Source organism: Hemitrygon akajei, chromosome 11 (assembly GCF_048418815.1).
Source record: "Hemitrygon akajei chromosome 11, sHemAka1.3, whole genome shotgun sequence".
NCBI lineage: Eukaryota > Metazoa > Chordata > Chondrichthyes > Myliobatiformes > Dasyatidae > Hemitrygon > Hemitrygon akajei.
Genome location: NC_133134.1, coordinates 27,341,580 through 27,367,815, shown reverse-complemented (window position 1 = coordinate 27,367,815; position 26,236 = coordinate 27,341,580). Strand labels below are relative to the sequence as shown.

The 26,236-nt window shown below is 38.9% G+C and overlaps 1 protein-coding gene across 3 annotated transcripts in view; it reads left to right on the top strand.

Moving 5' to 3' along the window:
* myh11b (myosin, heavy chain 11b, smooth muscle) overlaps nucleotides 1-26,236 on the top strand; it is a 136,521-nt gene that overhangs the window by 12,070 nt on the left and 98,215 nt on the right. For all 3 annotated transcript variants that reach the window (XM_073060521.1, XM_073060520.1, XM_073060522.1), the window contains exon 3: nucleotides 9,298-9,454. In XM_073060521.1, the coding sequence (XP_072916622.1) occupies nucleotides 9,298-9,454 (157 nt within the window). The remainder of the gene's footprint in view (nucleotides 1-9,297; nucleotides 9,455-26,236) is intronic.

Here is a 26,236-nt window from a genome sequence, read left to right as displayed (position 1 = left end):
TGACTCATATCTTGTCAGCCCAAAGACTTTCAACCATCTCCAGGGCACATCATGAGCTAGATGGAACTGAGTCAATTGTTGTGTAGAAATTCAACCACGCTCAAGAAAATAAATACCATTCCAGCCACAGAACACTGATAGACAACCTGCCTACCATCCTAAAATTGACTCCTTCCAGAATGGTTACGTGCCTAGGCCACTCCAGTAACAGTTCCCATACCTATGATCTTAAGGATAAGGACAGCAGGTACATGGGAACGGTTCTGCCTTCAGCTGCACACTATTCCGACTTGAAATTATAGTGCTTTTCCTTAACTGAAACTGACTCCAAATGGGAGTACCTTCACTCAATTACTGCGGTACGTGAAGCAACTTCTTGACATGCACTTTTAGAAATGGTTAATAAATACTGATTTTTGGCAGTAATGCCCATGTCATAAAAAAATAATTTAAAATACTAAAGGGAACCCAAAAGCAGTAATGTCATCCCCATTCACAAAACAGTAAACTATTGTTGGAACATTATATCTAATTTTGCATGTCCTGCTCAAGAAAGAATAGGAAGAGATTTGGGAAAGGGTGCAGAGCAGGATGGAGAGTTTGAAGAAACTCTGATTATTATTCTTAGTGTAGGAAAAATTAACAGGAGATTTAGCAGGCATGTTCAAAGTTATGATGGCTTTTGGCAAATAGAATGGAAATTTTTTTATTTGTGGGGGCAACCAGAGGACACCGATTTAAATCAACTGGCAAGAGCCCCATAGAAGAGAAAGACAGATATTTCTTTACACGCTTTTTGTTATGGTCAAAGATTATTACCCATAATGGAGATGAAATTTAATAACTTAAAAAATGTTTAAAGTGCTTTGTGTAACTATTAAATTGATTGGATAACTCTTTCAAAAATCAGACACAATTGGCCAAATCTTTCCTATATTTAAGATACTAACTTATCCCCTACTTTACAACAGTGACTTCACTTCATTAACTATTAAGTATTGAAAACTGCCTTATAAATACAAGTCCTATCGATTCTTTACATCATATTACTTTTGTACATCTGGCAGTTCCACAGAATTTCCAGTCTTTACAGTGATTCATTGAAACAACTAATTATTACAGACATTTTTTTACAATTGAGTAGTCTGTTTTATCTATTAAAGATTAGTGTGCAATTATACATTTATTGCACTACACTAAGAAACAAAATTGCTTTAAAATATAATTATCTAAGATTACCGGTGCTCATAAAGTGAGATGATGTAAGTTAGTCACAGGGAAAGGCACTGAACCATGTGCATAGAGACTATTATTAAAACTTATTACTGCACTTAAAATGTACTTGTTGATGCCAAACACTTCCCCCAGTGCAAACCTAAGTCAGTGTTATCATTGGGAAATTTCCAAAAGGATATGGAACCTATTATAGTAAAGTTCAAGGAATTGGGGAGTAGGAATTCTTCCTGTTATGTGAGGTGATTTTCAGGACTGTGTCGCTGTAATATTAACATTGAAGTACAAACCCAACAGTTAAAATATGCATAAATAAAAATGAGCTACTGCTTTAAATAAAATTAAAATCCAAATTAAGTTCAAAAGAAAGAAACAGACACATCAACTTTGAGGCCATATTCAGATGTTATATTGTTTTGAAGAAATTCAAACTCAGTGTCATGAAAGAAAATATAGAGAAAAACTCAATTTTTGGTTGCTAACACTAAACATAGCTAAAACTATTGGTCATCTGTTGTATTCACCTCCTACCTTTCCTTACGTTGACTTCACTGCAATTGAATAATTACAGCTGATATCTGATGTGCTCATACCCATTCAGTGCCAGCAACTGAAAATACAAGTCTCTGCCTGAGCTTCAGTAGAAACAGCATGGACTCGTGTATATGCTACAGTACACAAATCTATCAATTATATATCTAATACACAGTCAATAAGCTGCAGAAAAACATAAGTTGTAATGAAAGGAATTTACAATCATTAATGAACAGTTCTACACAAGTGTTGTCTAATAGAAAACATTGTTTAACCTAGTGTGACTATAGGGACACTGGTTTAACCATACAGATTAATTTTCATAGAAAACAAATTGGACAAACTACAGGTTTGTGTACATCCCCTTAATAAGTACTTGCTACCATCATTGTGAAACTTTTCAGTCCTTCACTTTCACTAAGTTTGAAATTCTGCAATGAGTTTATCCAACACAGCATATCTTGGTATAACTTATAGAAGTTTGAGTAGTACAAAAGAATATTGATTTGTACAGAAAGATATGCCAAACCACCACCACCCTCTGCCGCTCCTCAGCTGTACATTCAAGATGTGACTGCATATTGTTTCTCTTCACCTTAATGTTCCCTGTTGGAGCTACTTATATTGATTAATTCCTTTTTCTTTGGCTAGTGCGGTTATTCTTATGGAAACTGGCCCCGAGGACAGCTGCCCTCTCTGCAGTTTGCTGTGGTTTCAATGTGGCCAAAGTCTGGTGTATGAACAAATGTTACACGCCATGTTAGCAGATAGCCAGAAAACTAGCCACAAATGTAAAGCACAAAAGATGATCAAAGAAATCTCAAAGGTTGCTTTTAAATTTATCATTTCACAAACCAATGGGAAAAAAGGTTTCTGTATGCGTGCATATCATGTGCAGTTGAACATGATTGCATCCGTTTTCACACATCATATTCCACTGCTGTTATAATTTAATTAAATCTAATCAGCACCCTCCTCAAAACTTTCACATCTAGGATTGTACATAGTGTTTCATCTGAGGAGTTAATTCTTCCCTTCCAGATGTGGAAATTTTCATTACTATATACAAACATAGGGTATGTTTTTACATTTCAGTTCCCAAACACAGCTGGGAACCATCTTAACACATTCTTTGATAGTTCTGAAGGATTGTAATCAAACAAAGAGAAGAATATATAAACAACCCAATACCAGATCTTCTATCCATTGGATAGTGCAAATTTTTCTGAACATACTCTAGTCTTAAAAATGCTGTCTCGAGACTACTTTCCGTCATAATTCCAGCATTGATTGTATCAGTAACACCTCCCTCCCTGATGCTCTAAACAGCTTTAATGCATGCTTCGAGGCATGCAACACAACTCCAACCACAAAAGCTGCCCCTCTCCCAGGTGAGCAGCCACTGTCTGTAACAGCAGCAGACATGATAAGGACTCTTCAGAGTGTCAGCCCCCATAAGGTGGCCGGGCCAGACAACATCCCGGGCTGAGTACTTAGGGAGTGTGCACACCAGGTCACTGATGTCTTTATGGACTTCTTCAGTACTTTACTCATCTAGGCTGCTGTCCCCACATGCTTCAAATCAGCCACCATCATCCTGTACCAAAAAACTCTACACCCTCTGAACTAAATGCCTACTGCCCTGCGGCACTGACATCAATCATCATGAAGTGCTCTGAATGGCCCTTATCAAAAACACCATTCCTGCCACTTTGGACACTCACCAGTATGCCTACTGAAAGAACTGGTCTACAATAGATGTCCCGGCATCAGTCAAGGCTCTGATACACCTAGAAAATGAGGACACAGGTCAGAACACTGTTTCTGTATTTCGGTTGGACATTTAATGGTATTGTCCCACAGAACTTGGTTAACAAACTCCTACTCCTCCCATCCCATCATTCTCAACATGGATCCCCCCCCCCCCCAAGGCTGTGTGCTGAGAACTTTTGGTGTACACTCTGCTTACACATGACAGTATGGCCAAACAACTGAATAATTATATTGTCAAGTTTTATGATGACACGACAGTGGTGGAGCTCATCACCAACAATGATGAAACAGCCTACAGAGAGGAGGTAGAAGAGCTTCAGGCCTGGTGCCTGGAAAATGGCCCCTTCCTCGGTATCAACAAGACAAAGGAGATGGTTATTGACATCAGGAAAACCCGCACCTCTTACATCCTCCTTTACATCAACGGCACAGCAGTGGAAACTGCAAGTGGTTTAAAAATCCTGGCAGTGCACATCTCACACAGTCTCTCATGGTCCCACATTCTAGACAATCAGAAAAGCTCACCAACACCTCTATCTTTTTAGGAGGCTGAAGAGAGCTAGACATCAATACTCATGTCCTTCTACACATGTGCAGTAGAGCGCATCCTAACAAGCTGCATTACTGCACGGTTTGGACAGGAAGGCTCTACAACGGGTAGTCAAAACCGCACAACGCGCCATAGCACCAGCCTACCCGCCATTGTGGACATGTATACAGAAAGATGTCGGAAGGGCCAGTAACATCATGAAGGATCCCGCTCACCCTACTCATGGGCTGTTTGGTCCACTCCAGTCAGGGAGGAGGCTATGTAGCATCCACACCAGACTCAAAATCAGTTACTTTTCCCAAGCAGTAAGGCTGATCAACACCTCCATCCTCCACACCCGCAACCACTACTTTGTCATTTCCTGTCAGTCAACTTAAGTACAGACACTCCTGTGCCTAGCATCACTTTATGGACATACAATCTGTGTATATAAGTTATCTTATGTATTTATATGTATGGTGTTTTTTAGTTATTATGTTCTTTATCTTAATGTGTTTTTTTTAGCTGCAATTGATCTGGAGTAGCAATTATTTTGTTCTCCTTTACTGGAAATGACATTAAACAATCTTGAATTTCTCCTTACACTTTATACTTCAAATACGTGCCAGTGAATAATGAAATTACTGCTATTATTGCAAGACTATATCAATAATTTTCCACTGGGCAATTCGCAAGGAGCATCTCTTTGATGACCATTTTTTCATGGTAAAATGAATTGATCATCTGATTTTATCAAAACTTTGTGACACAGATTTAATTAAAAAATAATGGCTTATAAGAAGGATTACGAAGGATCAAAAGTAAAGAAGTATTTGTGTGACTCTCTTCTGGAATCCTCTAATTTGAAATTTCAAACTGGACTTTGTGGTATCCTTTAACCAACCTCAGATACCAATGCATCAATAAAAAGGCAATGCTCATTGGAATATTAATAAATCCAGTGACGGCACTGAAGTCATCAAGAATCTTATGAGTGGTAATAATTTCAACATTAGGAGTCAGTGAATGTGATTTTGCATTATTAATTCTGATCGGATTTCAGGTAAAATTCCCTTGGAATTACATATGATATACACAGAAATAGGACTAATGAATTAGGTTATAACAGCAGGGCTTGAGCTGTATGTTTTAGTATGGAATTGTGCCTATTATGGGGTTACAAGTACAATTTATTATGCAATTAATTAGATGAGTTTATGCTTACAGCTGCCAACAAATATTTTAGAGATTAGACTCTAATTGTATCTGGTTTCAAAAAATGTTCACACAATGGTAGCAGGAAGTTCCTGTTTCAAAAATAAATTTTATTAATAATATAAACTTGAGAATGTGGTAAATATTTCTAATTCAAATCCTGTAACACAAAAGAGGTAAGACATGGTCAGTACAAAATTTTTTGGTGCATCACTGGAGTAACGGATTCATTTGCTCAATACTTCTGTGATTTGAATAGAGTAAACACTGTAATTTACATATCTTGATTTGCAAATCCAACCCAGTCTCACTTGATCTCCAGAAATGTCTGTTTCCACCATAAGCGGGACCATCTTTTATTGTTGCCCCATTACCTTAGAATATTGAGAAAATTTATAACCCTTACGGTTAATCCAAAATGAGATAATTTAACTGAGAATAGACCACCAACATCATGGTCACTTTCTGTTTCTATGTTGCCTGTACATTGATTGCTCTTCTGTGAGAAGGAACAAAATTAACATTCACACCTAGAGTTTCTGATAAAGTGCCTTCAGTGATCTTATCATTTCCTGAATCTTGCTTTATTTGTCACTTTGGAGTAAGTTTTCAGTGACTAATTTCATTGGAGGAGTAAACCAGGAGAAGATCAGAGACCCAAACAATATCAATAATATGGGACTTGCTAGGATTGTGTTGGTGAGGCGCTTACACTGTAGGATAAGTAGGCTCTGTGGAGAAGTGAGAACCCATATTCACATAACAGAGTTCATGCAGAGTAAGTAAGCTAAGGGAAGAGAGCTATATCTAGAGAAGACTGAGGTCAGACATTGTGCCAGTTGGTTGTGATGAAATGGGAGGGATTGTTAGGCAGGGAAGTACAATTTCTGTGTAGCTTATAAAGAACACTAATATTGGCATCATAAAACCACTCAAGGTGAATTGAGATCTATTTTTATGTAGTTTTTTTTTTGTTTTCTCTGCTCTTTGGCAATCCACTTTAAAAATCACGAATTAGACTTTTATTGTACTCTTGGCATTTATGTGTAAGTCAGTCAAACCAGGCACTTCCTGCTTCTTCATACTTCAAACCTACATTGCAATCAAACTAATGTAAGGGGAGCCAACTTTATGTGCAGGGAAGATGAAGCTGCATGCCCAAATCACGTTTCTCATTCAGAGTAGGGTAGTCTAGATATAGGCAGGATCAAGGCCTTGTGATTATGATAGCTTCCTATTGTAGTTCCAAATAAGGGAGGGAGAGGGATGGGTGAACATGAAGATGTTTCTTGTATCTCCCTGAACCAAATTCATATCAGTTTGGTTATTTCATCACCGATTATTGAAAATATATGTCTTTTTGAATAAGAGACAAAGGCAAAGAAGAGAAAATAGAAATAGAAACATAGAAAACTTACAGCACAATTCAGGCCCTTCAGCCCACAAAGCTGTGCCAAACAAGTCCTTACCTTAGAAATTTCCTAGGGTTACCCATAGCCCTCTATTTTTCTGAGCTCCATGTACCTGTCCAGGAGTCTCTTAAAAAACCTTATTGTATCCGCCTGCACCACCGTCGCCAGCAGCCCGTTCCACGCACTCACCACTCTCTGCATAAAAAAAACTTACCCCTGACATCTCCTCTGTACCTATTTCCAAGCACCTTAAAACTGTGCCCTCTCATGCTAGCCATTTCAGCCCTGGGAAAAAGCCTCTGACTATCCACAATGATCAATGCCTCTTATCATCTTATACACCTCTATCTGGTCACCTCTCATCCTCCATTGCTCCAAGGAAAAAAGTCCAAGTTCACTCAGCCTATTCTCATAAGGCATGCTCTCCAATCCAGGCAACACCCTTGTAAATCTCCCCTACCCCATAGAACCTTAGAACACTACAGCACAGTACAGGCCCTTCAGCCTCCATGTTGTGCCGACCCATATAATCCTTAAAAAAAGTACTAATCCCACACTACCCCATAACCCTCCATTTTTCTTTCATCCATGTGCCTGTCCAAGAGGCTCTTAAATACCCCTAATGTTTTAGCCTCCACCACCATCCCTGGCAAGTCATTCCAGGCACTCACAAGCCTCTGTGTAAAAAACTTACCCCTGATGTCTCCTGTAAACTTCCCTCCCTTAATTTTGTACATACGCCCTCTGGTGTTTGCTATTGGTGCCCTGGGAAACAGGTACTGACTATCCACCCTATCTATGACTCTCATAATCTTATTGACCTCTATGAAGTCCCCTCTCATTCTTCTATGCTCCAAAGAGAAAAGTCCCAGCTCTGCTAACCTTGCTTCATATGACTTGTTCACCAAACCAGGCAACATCCTGGTAAATCTCCTCTGCACCTTCTCCATAGCTTCCACATCCTTCCTATAATGAGGTAACTGGAATTGAACACAATACACTAAGCGTGGTCTCACCAGAGATTTGTAGAGTTGCAACATGACCTCTCTACTCTTGAACTCAATCCCACTGTTAATGAAGCCTAGCATCCCATAGGCCTTCTTATCTACCCTATCAACCTGTGCAGCAACCTTGAGGGATGTATGGATTTGAACCCCAAGGTCCCTTAAGTAACTGACCAGTAATCCTGTACTCAGTCTTATGGTTTGTCCTTCCAAAATACATCACCTCACACTTGTCCGGATTGAACTCCCTCTGCCATTTTTCTGCCCAAATCTGCAGTTTGTCTATATCCTCTTGTAACCTTCTAGCACCTACAGCTCCATCCACAACTCCTCCAATCTTCGTGTCATCTGCAAACTTACTCACCCATCCTTCCGCCTCTACATCCAGGTCATCTATTAAAATCACAAATAGCAGGGGTCCCAGGACAGATCCATGCGGCACTCCACTAGTCACCAACCTCCAGGTAGAATACTTTCCTTCCACAACTACCCTCTGCTTTCTTCCTTTAAGCCAATTTTTTATCCAAACAACCAAGTTTCCACTTATCCCATGCCTCATGACTTTCTGGATGAGTCTCTCATGAGGAACCTTGTCAAATGCTTTGCTAAAGTCCATGTAGACCACATCCACTGCCCTACCCGCATCAATTTCTTTTGTTACCTCTTCAAAAAACTCTATCAGGCTCGTGAGGCACGATCTTCCCTTCACAAAGCCATGTTGACTATCCATGAGTAGACTGTACTTCTCCAAATGCTTGTAGATCCTATCTTTAAGAATCCTTTCCAGTAGTTTGCATACCACCAACGTAAGACTCCCCGGTATTCACTCAGACATTAATCAGACATTAAAGCTAGTCCTAATTCTAACTACCAAATTATTTATTAAAAAATGAACTTGATTAAACTTGATCCTTAAGCATGACACAGTTCAGTGATAAAGGTGGCTAAATAGTAACAAGCATCAGATAACAAGTTAGTTAGAAAGAGAGATGTGGCCATGCCATCTGTTGTAATTATAGTTTTGCACGTTTATAACATTCTATTCCATTGTAGATTCTCTGTGAATCATTTAAGTACATTGGAAAGTAAACAATCTATTGTAGAATCTATCAGCAATCATGTTCTTAACTTGAAATAATATAACAGGATATATTTGAATCTGACATGAATTATTTTGAGCATATTATGTGTCAAACAATGTATTGAAGGAATTAGATGTTTAGGAATTTAGTGAGTCACATACTAAAGACACTTCATTCATTTTATGATTACGGATTCAAAGATTCAATGTATTATCAAAGTACATATTCAGTATACAACCCCGAGATTCATCTTCCCACAGTATTCTGTCTAAACTTTTCTTTTAATTGTCTTCACATGCAACAGGCACCATTTGGCTGTACAAATGTTTTGACAAAGAAATAACTGTTTTGAAACAAAATTGACAGGGTGAATGTAAGATTAATTTTATCGGATGACAGCATCCTACATAAAAGTAATTCCAGTACTAAATTACATAGATTTTTGCATTTCTTCATTTTGAATGTTGTCACTTTAAGATCTTTGAATTAACCAATTGTTCTTTCATTCTTTTCAGACATACTCAGGTCTTTTCTGTGTTGTCGTAAATCCATATAAAATGCTGCCCATCTATTCTGAGAAGATTGTAGAAATGTACAAAGGGAAGAAGAGGCACGAGATGCCACCACACATCTATGCCATTGCAGACAGTGCATACAGGAGCATGCTGCAAGGTAAGGCGGCAACACCACCTTCATCCTGCTTTTTGCCAATAAATTTGATTATCACATAATATCAGAAGACTTTATTGCCCTGTCTGAAATAATAATTGCCCACTCATTAGGATTCAGCCCTTGCCTCCGTTTTCAAACAATTCTTTGAACATCTTCTCGGAATAGGGATTAATTATTTAGGACTGGGATGAGGAAATATATCTTTACTCAGACTTTGGAATTTTTAGCCTGGGACTGTGAATGCTTAGCCAGTAAGTGTAACTAATGCAGAGAGTGACAGATCTTTGCACAATAAGGGAATCGGGATATATGATAATGAAATGGGAAAGCGGAGCTGAAACAGAGGATAGCCATGATCTTATTGAATAGCAGATCATACTTCTACTACTGCTACTGACTTGTATGTCCTCAACTAAGATTAGATTTCTAATTATTGAAGACTTCTAGCTCGATACACTACTGGATTCTTTTAAACAATTCCAGTAACATAAATTTACAAAAACAAAGCCTAACTCAGCAAGGAATATTGATTGCCTTGTAACACACACTTAGTATGTAGTTGTTTCTTCCATTTTGGTTAAAAGTTGCAAAAAGTTTTCTTGGCAACATAGTGCTATTAACTCTTTACAACGTGCATTAACAATTAATGTAAATATTCTCTGATATCCAGTCTGGAATGATAGCTGATTGTATGCATAGAGAAATGCCATAAATTACAGGAGTAACAACCTAATATTATTAGTATTCTCCGAAATCCAGGATTATGTTACAGCAAGGGTTCCCAATCTTTATGCCATGGACCCCTACCATTCACTGAGAGGTTCATGGATCCCAGGTTGGGAAGCCCATTAAAGTTCATCTAAGTTACTTCCATGCACATAGTAAGCTTAACATGCTCTTAAATTCCAAATTTCTTCAGGAATGAATAAGAGGAATGGATATCAGCCATACTTAAGAGAGTTAAGAAAGATAATTAACGGTTTATCTGAAGAAATAGAGATGTGATGCAGGAATTTTATAAAGGAATGCAATAATATAGAGTTCAGAAGTTGAATACAATGTATGTCACTCACTGTGAAGTAAAAGAGAGAGGATTGTGCATTTTACTCCTATTTGATGTGATAAACAGGAAATGCATTCAGTGCTGACACTCAATTCTGGACAAATAAGAAAGTTGGGAAAGATTACTTGTAAGAAATTAAGACAGTTTTCAAACTGATTAATTTATTCTAGTGTAACCTATGCACTTCCAATCAGCAGCTGTCTACAGAACACTGCTACTATCTCTTTGTCATTAGAAAGCTTGGGACATAGTCTGGTCATTATTGTTCCAATTTCTGTGGTGAGGTAGAGAAGTCTATTTGCATGTGTTGATGAACTCATTGCATACACAAATTATAACAGGGCTAAGATGACTAACACCTAAAGGGGTCAGATCTGTTTTTCATCAGATTGCAGTTTACTGAAAATGTTACTTATTTATAAGTTTTGGGACTGCCTATGATTTGCAGTTACAGTGAAAGCTTCCAAATTTTGACCATTGGTTGAAAAAGCCATTTCTTCAGTTGTAATATTTCTTAATACAACGGAAGTGAAAGGTTGAACTGGTATCAATAATACTTAGCAAACACGAGGAAATCTGCAGATGCTGGAAATTCAAACAACAACACGCACAAAATGCTGGTAAAAATGTGTTCTACCAGCATTTTGTGTGTGTTGTTGTTTCAATAATACATTGTGCTTTCATTCCTGAAACCTGAGCGCAAATGTAATTAGCAAGTTTATTTAAATGATCATCTTTTGGATAATGAATGAAATGATTGCAGATGATCTCATCTTAATCAAAGTAGAATTGAGTGACAGCAATGGTATTATTAAACAGATATCTTTGATTTTCTGTACCATTGTGCTATAAGACCATAAGACAGAGGAACAGAACTAGGCCATTCAGCCCATCTAGTCTGCTCTGCCATTCCATCATGGCTGATTCATTTTCCCTCTCAAACCCATTCTCCTGCTTTCTTCCTGTAACCTTTCACACCCTGATAAATCAAGAACCTATCAACCTCCACCTTAAATATACCCAATGACTCAACATGCACACCTGTCTGTGGCAGTGAATTCTACAGATTCACCACCCTTTGGTTAAAGAAATTTTTCCTCATCTCTGTTCTAAAGGAAAATCTCTCAATTCTAAGTCTGTATCTACTGGTCTTATACTCTCCCACTCTTGGGAATACCTCTCTACATCCACTCTATCTAGGCCTTTCGATATTCAATATGTTCCAATGAGATCCCCCTTCATTCTTCTGAACTCCAGTGAGTACAGGCCCAGAGTCATTAAACGCTCCTCCTTTCATTCCTGGGATCATTTTCCTGTACTTCTTCTGGACCCCTGCAATGTCAGCACATCTTTTCTCAGATAAGAGGCCCAAAACTGCTCACAATACTCCAAGAGCAGTCTGACCAATGCCTTATAAAGCCTCAGCATTACATCCTTGCTTTTGTATTCTAGTCCTCTCAAAATGAATGCTAACATTGTATTTGCCTTCCTCACCACCGACTTGATCTGCAAGCTAACTTTTATGGAAACCTGCATGAGGACTCCCAAGTTCCTTTGCATCTCAGATTGTAGAAAATAAATGAGGAGAAAATGTCACAGCCAAAGTCTGAGGAAGCTTTGGCTCTTCAGGCTATAAATACTTCATATGAGTTAAAATAGAAGATAAAAGCTGGGCATCTTTTGAAAAGCAGAACAACTGGACAATATTCCCATGGGCTACATTCAGCAATTTATCGATCAGATGGATAGTTATTGTTGAAAACTCTTTGACATGAAGTGGAAACAGCAAAAATGGGTGGATGAAAAGGACAAAAAGAAAAACAAGGAATGTTCTGTAGATGCAAGGGCAAGAGAGGAAAGACGTTTTAAATGTTACTAAAGAATGAACACTCTGAATCAGAAGAGATAAATAAAAGCCTTTAAAAACAAACATCACACTTTTGGTGTAAAAGGATGCGTAAGCTGCAAAAAAGAATAATGAAAGAAGATGAAACGTTCAGAAAGAAAGGAAAAAAAGAAGTGCTTTTAAGGAACAACACACACAAAATGCTGATAGGACACAGCAGGCCAGGCAGCATCTATAAGGAGAAGCACTGTCGACGTTTCGGGCCGAGACCCCTCGTCAGGACTAACTGAAAGGAAAGATAGTAAGAGATTTGAAAGTAGTGGGGGGAGGGGGAAATGTGAAATGATAGGAGAAGACCGGAGGGGGTGGGATGAAGCTAAGAGCTGGAAAGGTGATAGGCGATTTGAGATCCTTGTTTCTTCACCATGGCGATGTGTGTTTAAATTCAATATCGTTTGGTGGATAGAAGGCCTTTCGATCTCTCTGATGAGTGTCCAGATTGAAATATATAGGGAATATCAATCCATTCCTGGATCCAATCAGGTAGCCAGTTGACAATAGAAATGGCGCAAGGATAGTTGGCACATGACATAGTGCAGCTGTCAGTGAATGAGCTTAAGGTTTAATATGGGAGCAGTAAAGAACATCGAACAATACAGCATAGGAAACAGCCCGTGATATTGTGCTGAACTAGCACAGGAAACTTCAGTCTCTATCTGACAATTCCTGATCTGAAGTGTGAGTTCTAATCCTGATATAGGCCGTAGAAATAAAAAAAAGTTCCCTTCGCCAACTTCAGTATTAGAATAGAAATTGGCTCTTATTGCACCTGACTTGGAACCAGTGGAATGAGGATAAAATCAAAGATCTAGGTTACGAGACCAAGGTGCTTGTAAGATTTCTCACGTAATATTAAGCCAAGACATTTTTCAGGTGGTTCTAATGTTGTCCGAAGCAATCATTTGGCTTTTGGTTTATCATTGCCACATGTACTGAGATACAGTGGGAAAAATACACATTTCAACACACTTATAGTTCAAGGAAAAAGCAATTACGGAATGCAGATACAATGTCACAGTTACAGAGAAAGTGCACTGCAGGTAGAATGTGAGGAGAAAAGGCCATGTGGTGGACTGTGAGGTCAAGTGTTCATTGTTTAACTTAAAAGAGATTAATTTAAGAGACTTTTAACAGCAGGGCTGAAGATGTCCTTGAAGTTGGTAGAGCATGCTCTCAGGCTTTTGTTTCTTCCATCCAATGGAAGCAGGAGAAGAGAAATTGTCGGGGGTGGGAGGGGTATTTGATGACGCAGTTTTTCCAAGACAGTGTCTGTAGCTACTTTCACTAATACATTCAACTGGCCCCACGGGTAAGACAGGCAACATGAAATTAATTTGGTGCCATTTGCGGAAGCTGCTCATGGAGGTAGGAGGTCCACAAATGTTGAAATATGCCCTGCACATACTTCAAGGCAAGCTTAACCCTCTTCAGGTCAATGTACAGCATCCGCTGCTATGAGAAACTTCTTCAACCAGAAGGCAGTGTGTGTGTGAAATGAGCTGACAGCAGAAATGGTAAATGTGGGTTCACTTGGAACTTGTAACAGAAGTTTGGATAGGTACATAGATTGGAGTGGTGCGCAGGGATATGTGCTGGATGTAGGTAATTAGACTGGGCAGAATATCTGGTGGGCGTGGACAAGATGGGCTGAAGGGCCTGTTCTGCACTGTGTGACTAAGGTATGGGCCCCCTGAACAGCATTTGTATATCTCAATGTTACATTTGTATATTTCAATGGGCACAAAAAAACCTGAAAAACACCAGGAATGAGGCCCAAGCAAAATATATCACATCCTTTGAAAAGTACAAATAAAAAATTAATGTATTAATCACTTTTCAGCACAATGTTTTAGTTTGTCAATAATTGACATAACTGATATTAAGCATTTTACTCAAGTTTAATATAGTGCATATCTGATTAGTTGTTCAAGAAATCTCTCCAGTTTAGACCTCGGGTCAGCAAAAATTGAATATTAGTCTCCAGAAAACTTCTAAGTAAAACCCTTGAGAATATTTCCACAGTGCTTTCAATTTTCTCAGCACTCTGCTGTTTATTAGTTATAAGAATAATAGACACAAAGGTCTTGATTGTCAGCCAAGATTCATGCAATTGTGCTATGAAAAATTTGCTTTCTTTCCAATTGGTGTGGAAAGCAGTGGACTGTGTGGATGGTGAACCAATGATGGGAGTATAGGGGGAGGTGGGGCTGTTGGAGGTTAGAGGTCATGTGATGAAGCTTCAGGAATATATCCAATCAGATTTGGCAACCCTAATGGTAAGTTAATTAATCTGCAGAGCTTGGTGAAAATGCATATTTTGGGCCATGTGAGAGTAATTATGTAGCACAGGCGAACAGCAATATAACGAGTGTGATCTATTCTGTTTACTTTACAAGCACTTGGTCCAATTCTCTGAGTAGTAAATGAAGTCCATAAAAAGGCAATTGTCAGAATTGTGCTGCCAAGTTTGGAACATGTTCTAAGCCTTGATGCCAACATCTGCCATTTTCCAGCCGTTCTTCTGCTATGAATTAAAACTTTAACTGCATTGTTACAACCATCTATTAATTTCCTCTGACAATTTCTACCATTAGGTAGGAAGGTTTTCAATTACCATGTCAATTCTTGTAGATTTTTTTTGTTTTTTAAATTACAAGCACATCTTTTTCAAACAATGTGCTGGGCAACTGATAACCAGAATAAAATAAAATAAAAATGCTCTTGTCATTTACACACCATTGTGAATCCAGCATGACTTCCTGTTTTTTTTTAAAAGGCAAAAATGACTTCAGCTAAAATAATCTCCAGTGCTGCCTGTGAATGCCAAAATAGGCTAGAAGCAATGGATCTTCCTCCCAGATTAAGGCACAAATTTAACAGTAGGAAAGGTGCAATTATTTGATTAATTAGACCAACATCCCAAGTACCAGACATTGTCTGAATGGCTCCAGGCCGGTTGCTGCAGATAAACAATTAGAGCCTTAATTTTTTGACATGATAAACTTTGCTGGTCAGTGGCTGAGTAGTAGCAGAGGAAGAAAGAGAAAATTACTTTACCCCAACTCATCTTGAAGCACCCTAACATCCTATTAAGTATTTTGGAAGGGTAGCCACAGTTGTAAAGTAGAAAACACAGAAGACAGTTTGTGCCCAGCAAACTCCCACAAACTATAACTTGAAAGGTTCCAGATAATCTACTCCTTTTAACGTGAAGAAGGGGATAAATGTTAGCCGGAGTGTTAAGATAACACACTTGCTCACCTTCAAAACACTGATGTGGGAACAAGGGTGTGGTCTTGAATTAATATCCCATCCTGTAATAATAGTACTCCTAAAAGGTCTTTTGAGAATATGTGCTAAGAGTAGAAGAAATAGAATAGAAGCACCAGGGATATCAGTGTTAGCAGATTAAATTAATATTAAAAGTCTTTGTTCTTGGTATTTGATCAGGCAGGATTAAAGGTTTCTCACAGCCATTGTTCTTATTGACGATGAACACATCCCATTACCTAAAGAGTAGAATATAGGTCAGGAACATTATGATTACTACTCCACCCAGCACATGCAGTAATGTTTTGGCTTCAGTTATAAGTAAAAACTTTTTATTGAAGGCCATTCCTTTCAACTGAAGCCAACATGTTGCTGAGGAAAATGGAGTGAATTTGGCCCTACTTATTAGGCAGTAATCTGAAAAGCGGTGAGTCAAATGTGCAAGTGAGTAGGAAGTAGCCAGCTGGAATTTTAGCAGAGAAACTTCCTACCTGTACCTGGTGGGAGAAGGGAGTCAGATGACATTAATGCAGCTTGAGTGGGTGGGTCACTTAAAATAGTCAAGCAAGATCACCAGAGGAGACTACTGAAAGTGAGTTTTCCAAAAGAAAAACTTTTCTTGTGGAGCCTTGACAAGTTGGATTACTTCATAAAACCTCTTTTAAGTTTAGGCTTCATCTAAATCCAGCAGGCTGTCCCTCAACAACCTTCCTGGAAACCACCTCAGCACACCTACCTTTTATCTCAGTCTCCTTTCTGCTTTTCTCAGCCGACGGGTTAGCTACATGTTAATTAAAATTCTCTCAGCCTGTCCTTGGTTGCGCTGAGGTTCTAACTTAAGCTGTGAAAGCAAAACTGATTCAGAGTTAAGAGAAAAGATGGAATATGATGTAACTGACAATCTCCACATATAATGCCTCTATTCTTGTTACTGCAAGATCTTTCAAGGGAAAGGAAAATATAGTACAGAGTTTTTAAAGGAGGAATTCTATTTTCTGATTGAAATATTAATTGTCAGATGAAGCTCTATTTTCCATTAATTATATACAAAAGATGTGATTAGCATACATAATCCCTCGGACACTAGCCTCATATCAAAACTAATTTCAAAAAGAAAGTTTGTAACCACACAAGTTTACTAAATCATGAAAGAGACAAGAGAAAGGAAAATTATTGGGGGGAAAATGAACAACTGGATGTGTAATTTCTAAATCATCCCTGATGGACTCTAAGGATAGTTTGCTTTGACTTGAATGGAGACTTGAAGGTCAAACATGGCTGGGTGCCAAATGAATTAACTTTAACATTATGTTTGTAAATTGAATCTATCTTAAATGATTTTAAGCAATCTTTTGGTTATCTTTTCAAAATAACTTTTTCTGCCAGTTTAGACCATATAGTCCAAAGCTATTTCCCAGAAATCGCCCCTACTAACCCCCACCATCACTGCATTCCTTTTATTAGGGGAATTAACAGCTATATTGTGTCTGCTGTAACTAAAATGAAGAAAAGCAGTAACAAGCTCACTTAACCCACTCCATGAGACAAGTTTCATAATAAACTATCTGGGTGATTAATTGTCAAGATCTCTGCTCACAAGAAAGACAGAACATCCAGGTATAATGTGTGATAAGTAGGCAGTCTGACCTGCCAAAGCATATCTTTTGGAGTGAAATAATATTTTAGTGGAAAAATGCAATGTGTGTCTGCGTCATACATTTTGAAAATAAGCAGACATCCTTGCTCATCTCTGGATTTGCAGTTTTTTTCTCACACTTTTTGGTCCTGTAAGTATTAGAAATAGCAATGATTAAAGCTATATATACAGGGAAATTACTTAACCACTAAAATAAATAGGGAGTACAATATGAATGTAATATTAGAGGGAAAGTTAACGCATAACTTGAGCAAAAAGTTTAACTTTGCACCTTTCTCAAACTTGCTTGGTGTCTATTTGTACTTTGACAAGAAGTGTTCATAATTTTGTAATTTGGAAGATTTAAGTAAATTCTTTTTTTTTTAATTGGGCTAGAGAATGACCTAGTACAGTTAGGGGAATTTAGCTTGAGGAGGAAAAAAAATAGCTGCAGTGAAAGAAGGTTGCAGTCTGCTTGGCTTTCGATTCTGTTTTTTCCTTATATGGTAAAGCTGCTGACTGGTTGTTTCCTTGTGATTGAACTCTTAGATTATGTTAGTAATGCAACAGACACAACTGGTCAGTAGGAAGGCAGAATTACTGACAAAGTGAAATGGCCATGGATGGTAAAAATGAGAGAGCAAATCAATAAATATGAAGTCGTAGACAACCAGTTACCGATGGAGCATGATTATTTTCTATTTGAAAAATGAAGTATCCATCACTGAACAGTACTGAAAAGGACTTTTGAAATAAATTCTGATTGTATATTGAAACAATTGTATGCTCAGATGAATTCTTTAATCAATTCTTGTTATACACAATTAAAAATTTATGAATTCTCTTAACCAGTTTTTTCAGCTCCAGTGGAAGGAGTCATGAATTTGAAATCAGAAGTGAATTAAGGCATGAGCATATATTAGAGTCCTCATTGATATACAGGAATGAACAAATACACTACTCCATCCTGCCCTAAGTATAGGACTCCATCTTCCTTCCATCCCCATTCCTGCTCCCAGCACTTGCTTGCTGTTATTTTGTCATCAAGGTAAACTGAAACCTCTCTCAAAGGTGCTTTGAAATCATTCTTTCAACTCTATATACAGTACACACAGTGGCCATGTTATTAGGTCCCTCCTATACCTAATAAAGTGGCCACTGAGTGTATGTTTGCAGTCTTCTGCTGCTGTTGCCCATCCACTTCAGGTTTGATGTGTTTTGGATTCAGAGATGCTCTGCTGCACACTAATGTTATAATGCCTGGTTATTTGAGTTACTGTTACTTTCTTGTCAGTTTGAACCAGCCTGGCCATTTTTCTTTGACCTCTCTTTTTGCCCACAGAACTGACACTCTGGATTTTTTTTTTGTTTTTCCCGCTATTCTCAAATCTCTAGAGCCTGTTGTTTGTGAAAATTCCAGGAGATCAGCAGTTTCTGAGATACTCAAACCTCCCCATCTGGCACCAACACTCATTCCACAGTCAAAGCCACTTAGATCACGTTCCTTCTCCATTCTGTTGTTTGGCCTGAACAACAAGTGAACCCCTGCTTCTTCTTCTTCTTCTTCTTGTAAAGGTTAATGGCGGTTGGCAGACCAACATAAGGTGCATTACTGCCACTTACTAAGTTGGAGTGTGGAGCCAAGAAACAGGAAGTACACCCACTAAATTCCCCCCCCCCCACACACACACAAAAAAACGCTCAAATAGTATCAAAAATGATAATGCTTTTCAGAAAGTCAAATACACACTTGTATACGTTATGATGATAGTGATATCCTAACAAACTTTCTGTGTTAAACTGTGTCTGTCCCAAATATTTCAATTTAGCAATTAGATTGTTCCTTTGCACTTCATAGGAACTGCATTCAAGCAATTTATATTGCACCATTTCTTGACAAATGCTCTCCTTGCAAATGCCCATATCAAGCATATTGTTCCTGAACAAGGAATTATTCATCCTAGTATGTACAATACATAAACGTGTGAGTATGATTTCTTCCCTCCTTTTATATTCATCTCCCAACTGAGTGCCCACCACCAACTGAATTTTATATAAATACCATCCTTTCTTTTCCTTATAATAACTTTGTTGCCACAGTGATCAAATAGGCTTTTTAATTGTGGCTCTCACCTTTATGCAAAGGAACCACTACATTACAGTCTTAATTTTAAGTGATTTTTTGGCTAGAATGTCCACTCCCTCATTTCCTTCAACCCCAACAGGGACAGGGACCCATAAGAAATTTATACATAAGCCTAGACCCTGCTGCCTCAACAGAACCTTTTGACCATGCCTACATGCTTTTTACACATTGAGTTACTGTCACATGATTGGTTGATTAGATATTTTCTTTTGTGAGTAGGTGTATCGGTGAACCCATAAAGTGGCCACTGAGTGTGTATGTATAGATATATATAAAATGAACTGGTGCACTCAACTCTAACAGATAGTCTTTTACTATGCAAATGCCTAGAAGTTCTGCCGTATGATTCGTCAAGCTTCCAGCCTGCTTGGAGTCAGCAGGGAGAAGGAACGTGATGAGGATAAGGAACCTCACGGGGCGCAGACCCCATTAAGAATGCAAAGGATAAATGTGCACATGCTTATCTCTGTAACATAATGTACACTAAGTGGCCACTTTATTAGGTACATCTGTACGCCTGCAGTTCTGTGGGTGAAAACACCTGGTTAATGAGAGAAATCAGAGGAGAATAGTCAGGCCAGTTCAAGCTGACAGGAAGACGACAGTAAAGGCTGATTTATACTTGTGCGTACGGGCTACATCGCAGCCTATGCCATATCCCTGATTTTCACTTCTGCGTAGTTCTACGCCATAGCGAGGATGCGTTGGTGTGTGTGAAAACACTAGTTGGCAGTGAGGTTTCTATGCCAGTGTGTTGAGTTTCTTCATGAGCGACATGGACAAGGAAATGCATTTCAAACACTTTCACATGTCGATGGGTAGATTTGACGTTTTGGTTCATCTATTTCGCATCGGTGTACACACAGCCTACAGACATGGCAGAGAAGAAGCAACTGGAAACACGTAGGAAGAAATGCGATGCTACCAAGTGGACCAATCACAGTTGTTGCGTTCTGCGTCGCCGCGACGCGTGAGTAACTTTTCTGAAGAGGTGCACGTCACCCTACGGCGTAGGGTACGCAGTACCTACAGCGTCGATGCGACGCACAAGTATATATCAGCCTTAATTCATAATCCACATGCTACAACAGTGGTGTGCAGAAGAGCATCTCTGAAATCACAACACGTTGAACTTGAAGTGGATGGCCTACAGCACAGAACACCACACAGGGTTCCACCCCTGTACCTAATAAAGTCCTCTCCCTAAAAGGCAGTCAAAGTTAAAACCTTAAACATAACCCCAGGTCCGAGGAAGGTTTCACTGCTGGTGGGGGGGGGCGGGGGAGCAAGTCATGGGGTAGGAGTGAGAGGGGGAAAGAGGATGAATTAATATGCCTTGAGTGTGTATCTCTTAGCTGAATTATACTTGAACCAAATAATCCTTCAGAACTGACTGTTGTAACCTGATTAATAATTACATTCATAGCTTTGAAGCGAAACAAAAAGTGGTCAATTGAGTGGTGCCAAGAATCATTTAGTGACAGTAAAAGTTTACTTAGTAATATCTGACTACACCTCATCTATTACAAAGTTTTTCAGAATTGGCCATGTTATGTGGTTTCATGAAATAAGCAGAAAGCAGTTCCTAGGATTAAACTTCACCAGCTGGGACTTGCTTCTGAAGACCCGTCTTAACCAATGTATAAAAGAAATCCTGTTGGAGATCTGCTTGTGCTTATGTTGGCCATGCAGTTTGTCAGCCGCAGGTGAGTGAACACGGGTCACAGAGCCGATGTCCAGACGTGCATTGCCTGCTATTGGACACTGGTCACATATCCTTGTACATCTGCATATCTGTGTAATGGAGGACAATGAAGGAAAATCCTGATCCTCACTGTAAGTTCCCAGTCACACCAGCGTTGTTTCTTCTTAAAAATGCAATCACATACAGTACGTAAACATGGCACTACGCAGATCCATTTCTACCCCAGAATTTGATCAGATATTTCACCTTAAGATAACGCAACAACTTGTCCCATTCAACGCGTATTGTACAACAGTATATCATAACTCTGAGTGATTTAAATTGTAATTTTCACCCGTAAGATATGGAGTAGGAGATGCCTGGGAATGATTGCTTTTAGAAGTTTCCACTGATATCATAACCCATAAAAACAAAAGTTTAAGACGTTCATCTCTTTAAAAAAAAAACCAAGCATTTTCTAAAATCCTAGCAGACTTTTCGTCTCTCATTGAACATTATTATCTAGTCTAGTGATCACTGTCTCTGAGTTTTCCTGCTCTGTTAACCAATTAACTACATCAAGTTGTGTCAAGCTAGTTCGCATACAGATACAAGGAAATATCTGTTCTAAAACAAATTCTATTGTTGTGTCACTGCATTTTATAAAAAAAAACACTATGTTTTACCAGGATAGTGCACTCTGTGAACTCAGAAATGCACTCGATATGTAATTTGCATGCCAGAATAGAATCACGTGTGCAGGGAGCCTCACAAAACATAAATATACATTTGAAAATTGTAATGGGTGTAATTGATTTTCTTTCCTGTTTACTCAGAGGATTTATTTTGTTCGTGCCAGAAAATGTTGCTGTGGCATTAGGTTTTGTACTGTATCACTGGATGTATGAGTTACTCACAATCAGGCCACAGCTACTTAATTTTCTTTTCTTGCTCTGGAGATTTCTCCCTCACATAGTGCACTACTCCCCAACTGTGAGGAAGCAAGTATTAGCTTACAGATCGTATATGGATATGTTAACTGCTCTGCCCGTGATCACAAGAAACTGTAGAGGAAGTTAGGTACAGCTTAGCATGTCATGGACCCCCAGCCTCTGCTCCACAAACTCTTCTCATTACCTAGGTAAAGCAGCCAGCATAATCCAAGGCCCCATCCACGCTGGACATTCTATCTTCTCCCACCACTTCCACTGGACAGAAGAAACAAAGGCCTGCCACCGGGTAGTTTCTATGAATAGATTATTGGATAGTTCCTAATATGATAAAATAGACTCTTCACCTCACAATCCACCTCTTTATAACCCTGTACCATGCTTTCTGGCTGCACTGTGCTTTCTGTAGCTGTTGCAATTTATCCTGCACTCTATTATTGTTTCACCTTATACTACCTCAATGCACTATTATAATGAAATGATCTGAATGAATGGTATGCAAGTTATATTTTTCCCTGTAACTTGGTACATGTGACAATAATAAGTTAATTTACCAGAACTTAGTAACCAGCCATTAGGTGTAGTTAGACTTGTGTATAATGGTGCTTCAGTTTGTTTAACCCCCACTCTGCTTTCCATTCATCCCATGGGTAAATTTATATTTTCACATGACTGCAAACCATGCTATGATGGAAACTACATGTGCTCATTCTACGTAATACAAGGTAGTCGCTTACCGAGTTACCCATTTCACAACTTTCACTTTTATCTTCCAATGTCACTTTGTATGTATGGGATATATATGGGATTTCCAATGTATGGGAATATCTGTCAGCTATAGCTGAATAAATATTCTTTGTGCTTACTTCATTTCCATTTAAGGAATAAATTGATTCCAAGTCACAGTAAATTAGCAGTGAGAACTACTCAGGACATAAACAGAAAGCCAGAGGAATGTTTAAGCATTTATTTCAGATCCCAGGGGAGTACATAGGGTAAGTTCCAAAGGCCTGACAAGTTTACAGATTTTTTTTAATGAAACTTATTTTCCCAACATGGATGGCTTATGGTAATATAAATTGTTCCAGTTATAGACTGTGGTTGAAAACAATTTTAGATCATGTTGGCCTTGATCAACAAAATAAACATATTCACTGCCTGCTTCTTGCATTTCAATAGTGTTTAGAAAGGAAATGCTGCAAACTGCTGATAGCTGGGTGAATTACTTTGACATTGCCTTATATATTTCGGAAGTCATTAACATTTTCATAAATACCAACAAGATCAGGAGGTTGCTTTTGACTGTTATGTTGAGTGATTGTTAGAGCACAAAGACCTATACCTCTGCAATTAGTAGGTGCAACCATGGACTTCTTCGGTACCATTGGCTGAAGTCATGGGCACCTGCCTGTGTTACAGACCTGCACTTTTGCTTTGTTGAGGGCAGCATTACAAAGTAAATCGCACTTGCAGTATTCTTTTCCAGTTGTCTGAGTCTTAGCTATAGTTTTATTGGAATTCAGTCAGAACATTGACCTGGGTTCCTCAAACACCTTCCAGCCGCAACGGATGGGAAAATAATTTGACAGACAAAATTCCTGGCAGATCCCAGCCACATGTTTCCTAATGCATGCTGGGCATGGTGGTTGAGAGTAAGGTACCCAAACACTGCTTCCCGAAGAGCGATAAATCTGCAGTGAAAATGAGAAAGGACCTAATACCTATTAGGCAGTTATAAACAGTTTCCTGTGTGCTTTCTTTTATTATTTTGTGTAATTTGAATCCAATTTCTTCAGGTCTTGCAAAACATTTCAGCAATAATTGTAAAAATGTGCTGATTGGAAATAGTGTGGCAAATTTAACTTTGCTTCAGTTATGCCCTTCCTTTCAAGTTATTATCATATTCCATTTCTCAGTTGTGTTTAGAAACCCTGCATTAATGAGCATTTTGCTGAGACTAGATTATATTGTCTCTAAAATTTGCATAAACCAAACAAATCACAAAACACAGCTTCCAATTTTCTTTTATTCTATAAATCTTGGAATTCAAATTGATCAGGTGAGATGCAAAGGTAAGCAACCGATTCACAAGAGCGCTCAGTGTCAAAGACCAGTAGTGAATTGGTCTTGGTAAATTCACCTTGGTGTTCATATTGGGGTTTGGGGCTGGGTGCTGGTGAGAAGTAGCGAGAATGAAATATTTTTATGGGATTAGTGCAAATGGGTGTTGGGAAGGATTTGTTGGGCCAGAGAACCTGTTTCTGAACTGCGTAACTCCGTGACCATTTTCATCGCCTCACAGCTTTGCTTCAGATAATTAATCAGTGGTCTTCAAAACCTTGAAACATATTAGACAGAAGTGTTTATTAGACAGATTTATTAGAAGATATTGCAGATTTCCTCTGAGGAACATTACGGTTAACGCTGATTTGGATCTTGTGTAGTCTTTCATTTAGCTTACGAATATTAGAGAGGGGGTGAAATTGATTGCATAAATATTCAGAAATAACCTTTAGAATTCCTTTGGTATGAAATCATATTCAGCTCTGAAGTTTCATTACCTAATCTTAACAATTCCTAGGTACCATGTGTGCAGGTGTTTGTCGGCATTGGGCAGATGCCCCCAATAATGATTAAGCACTACAGCCAAATCTGTCGTTGCATTGTCCTTTGAGGCTTCTCTGCCTCAGTCGCAGAGGAGGCCGTGAGCAGTGGCAGGGTGGAAACCACTGCAAAGCATTTTAGTTAAATTATTATAAATTTTTTAAAAAGATGAGATGTACATAATTCCAGACCAACTGTTAATTAAATTAAAATATTTGTACTGAAATAAAAAAACTCAGAGCATTTACTTTTAGAGAAAAGTTGGTGACCATGTTTACATGAATGGGGCAGGGCTAATTGTGGCAGCTATCGTTGAGATACTAAGTGCATCCATGCACCTGACCTCCAACAAACTTCTAGCATCCTCTGTTTGCACAAACACAGAAATTTGGAGTTTACTTTTGTGGATTCTACAGGTGCCCAGTGATTCTTTATGGAGCTTCTGCAATGTATAATACCCCAGTTGGAGTGCCTAAGCGTCCTCATGTATATAATGAGTGGGCCTCCAAAAACTGTCAAGTTATGCTCCTGCACACTCCTCTGGGCCCGAGTTTGTTTGTGATTGAGGAAACTGTGTGGAAAGCCTTTTACTTGGCAGTCCTCTAGGTCCAGCTACCAGATGAGCTTGAAAGAGCAAAGCTTTGATCCAGTGGCAAAGGATTTCAGACAACTAGAGCACTTCATGGATATTAACGCACATACACATCGATGCGTGGGTAGACCAGGCACAGATGCCATTGCCCACTGCTTCTCAGCTTGGCATCTCCTGCTCTTGATTTGCCTCTACCCAGCCGGTGGGTGGAGCAGAGGAAGGGGTGTCCAGGACACCAGTCCTGGAAAATCAGGTGCTTGGGCTCAGGTCCCGGGTGTGATTCAGTGAAATCATGCCCCTCTCTCAGGGCCTGTGTCTCCTTGGACTTGGAACTGGTGGAGAAATAGGGACAAATGGCCGTGCCAATGACCATTTCTTTGATTCTTCTCTTCACCCTAGCTCCTTCCCATGTCTTAATCTCCTCTCCTTAAGTGTTTTGCCTCCTCATACCACTGAACCTCCACTGAAGCAAGGCGTTGTTATTATTGTTTGAAACTGTTTCCTTGCAGAAATGCACACAGCATCCATTATGCTGTTATTTTGACATTTGAATTCAATGAAATAGTTCACTAAGCCTGGTTCTCTCCATTTCTCCAAAACAGGAAAGGCTTAATACACCCTTGTGGTGATGTTAGTGACCCTTTAAAAGCCAGTGCCGATGTGGGGAATGCAATGGGCTGCCACCCTCCAGATGAGTTGTCTCGGCTTTGCATTTCCGTGCTAAGGTGAAACTTCAGATGAATTGTTTCTTTCTCTAGCACGTCCCAAAGTAGCATTGGACGTGTAAGAATAAGGCATGGTGGATTGGCCTGCCAACATCCTGAATGTTATTAATCAGCTTATTAGTGGCTTCGCAGCAATTACCCAATATGCTGAACGTTGTGCCACAGATGAAAATACAAATCAGCATCATTACCTCCAATGTATTTTT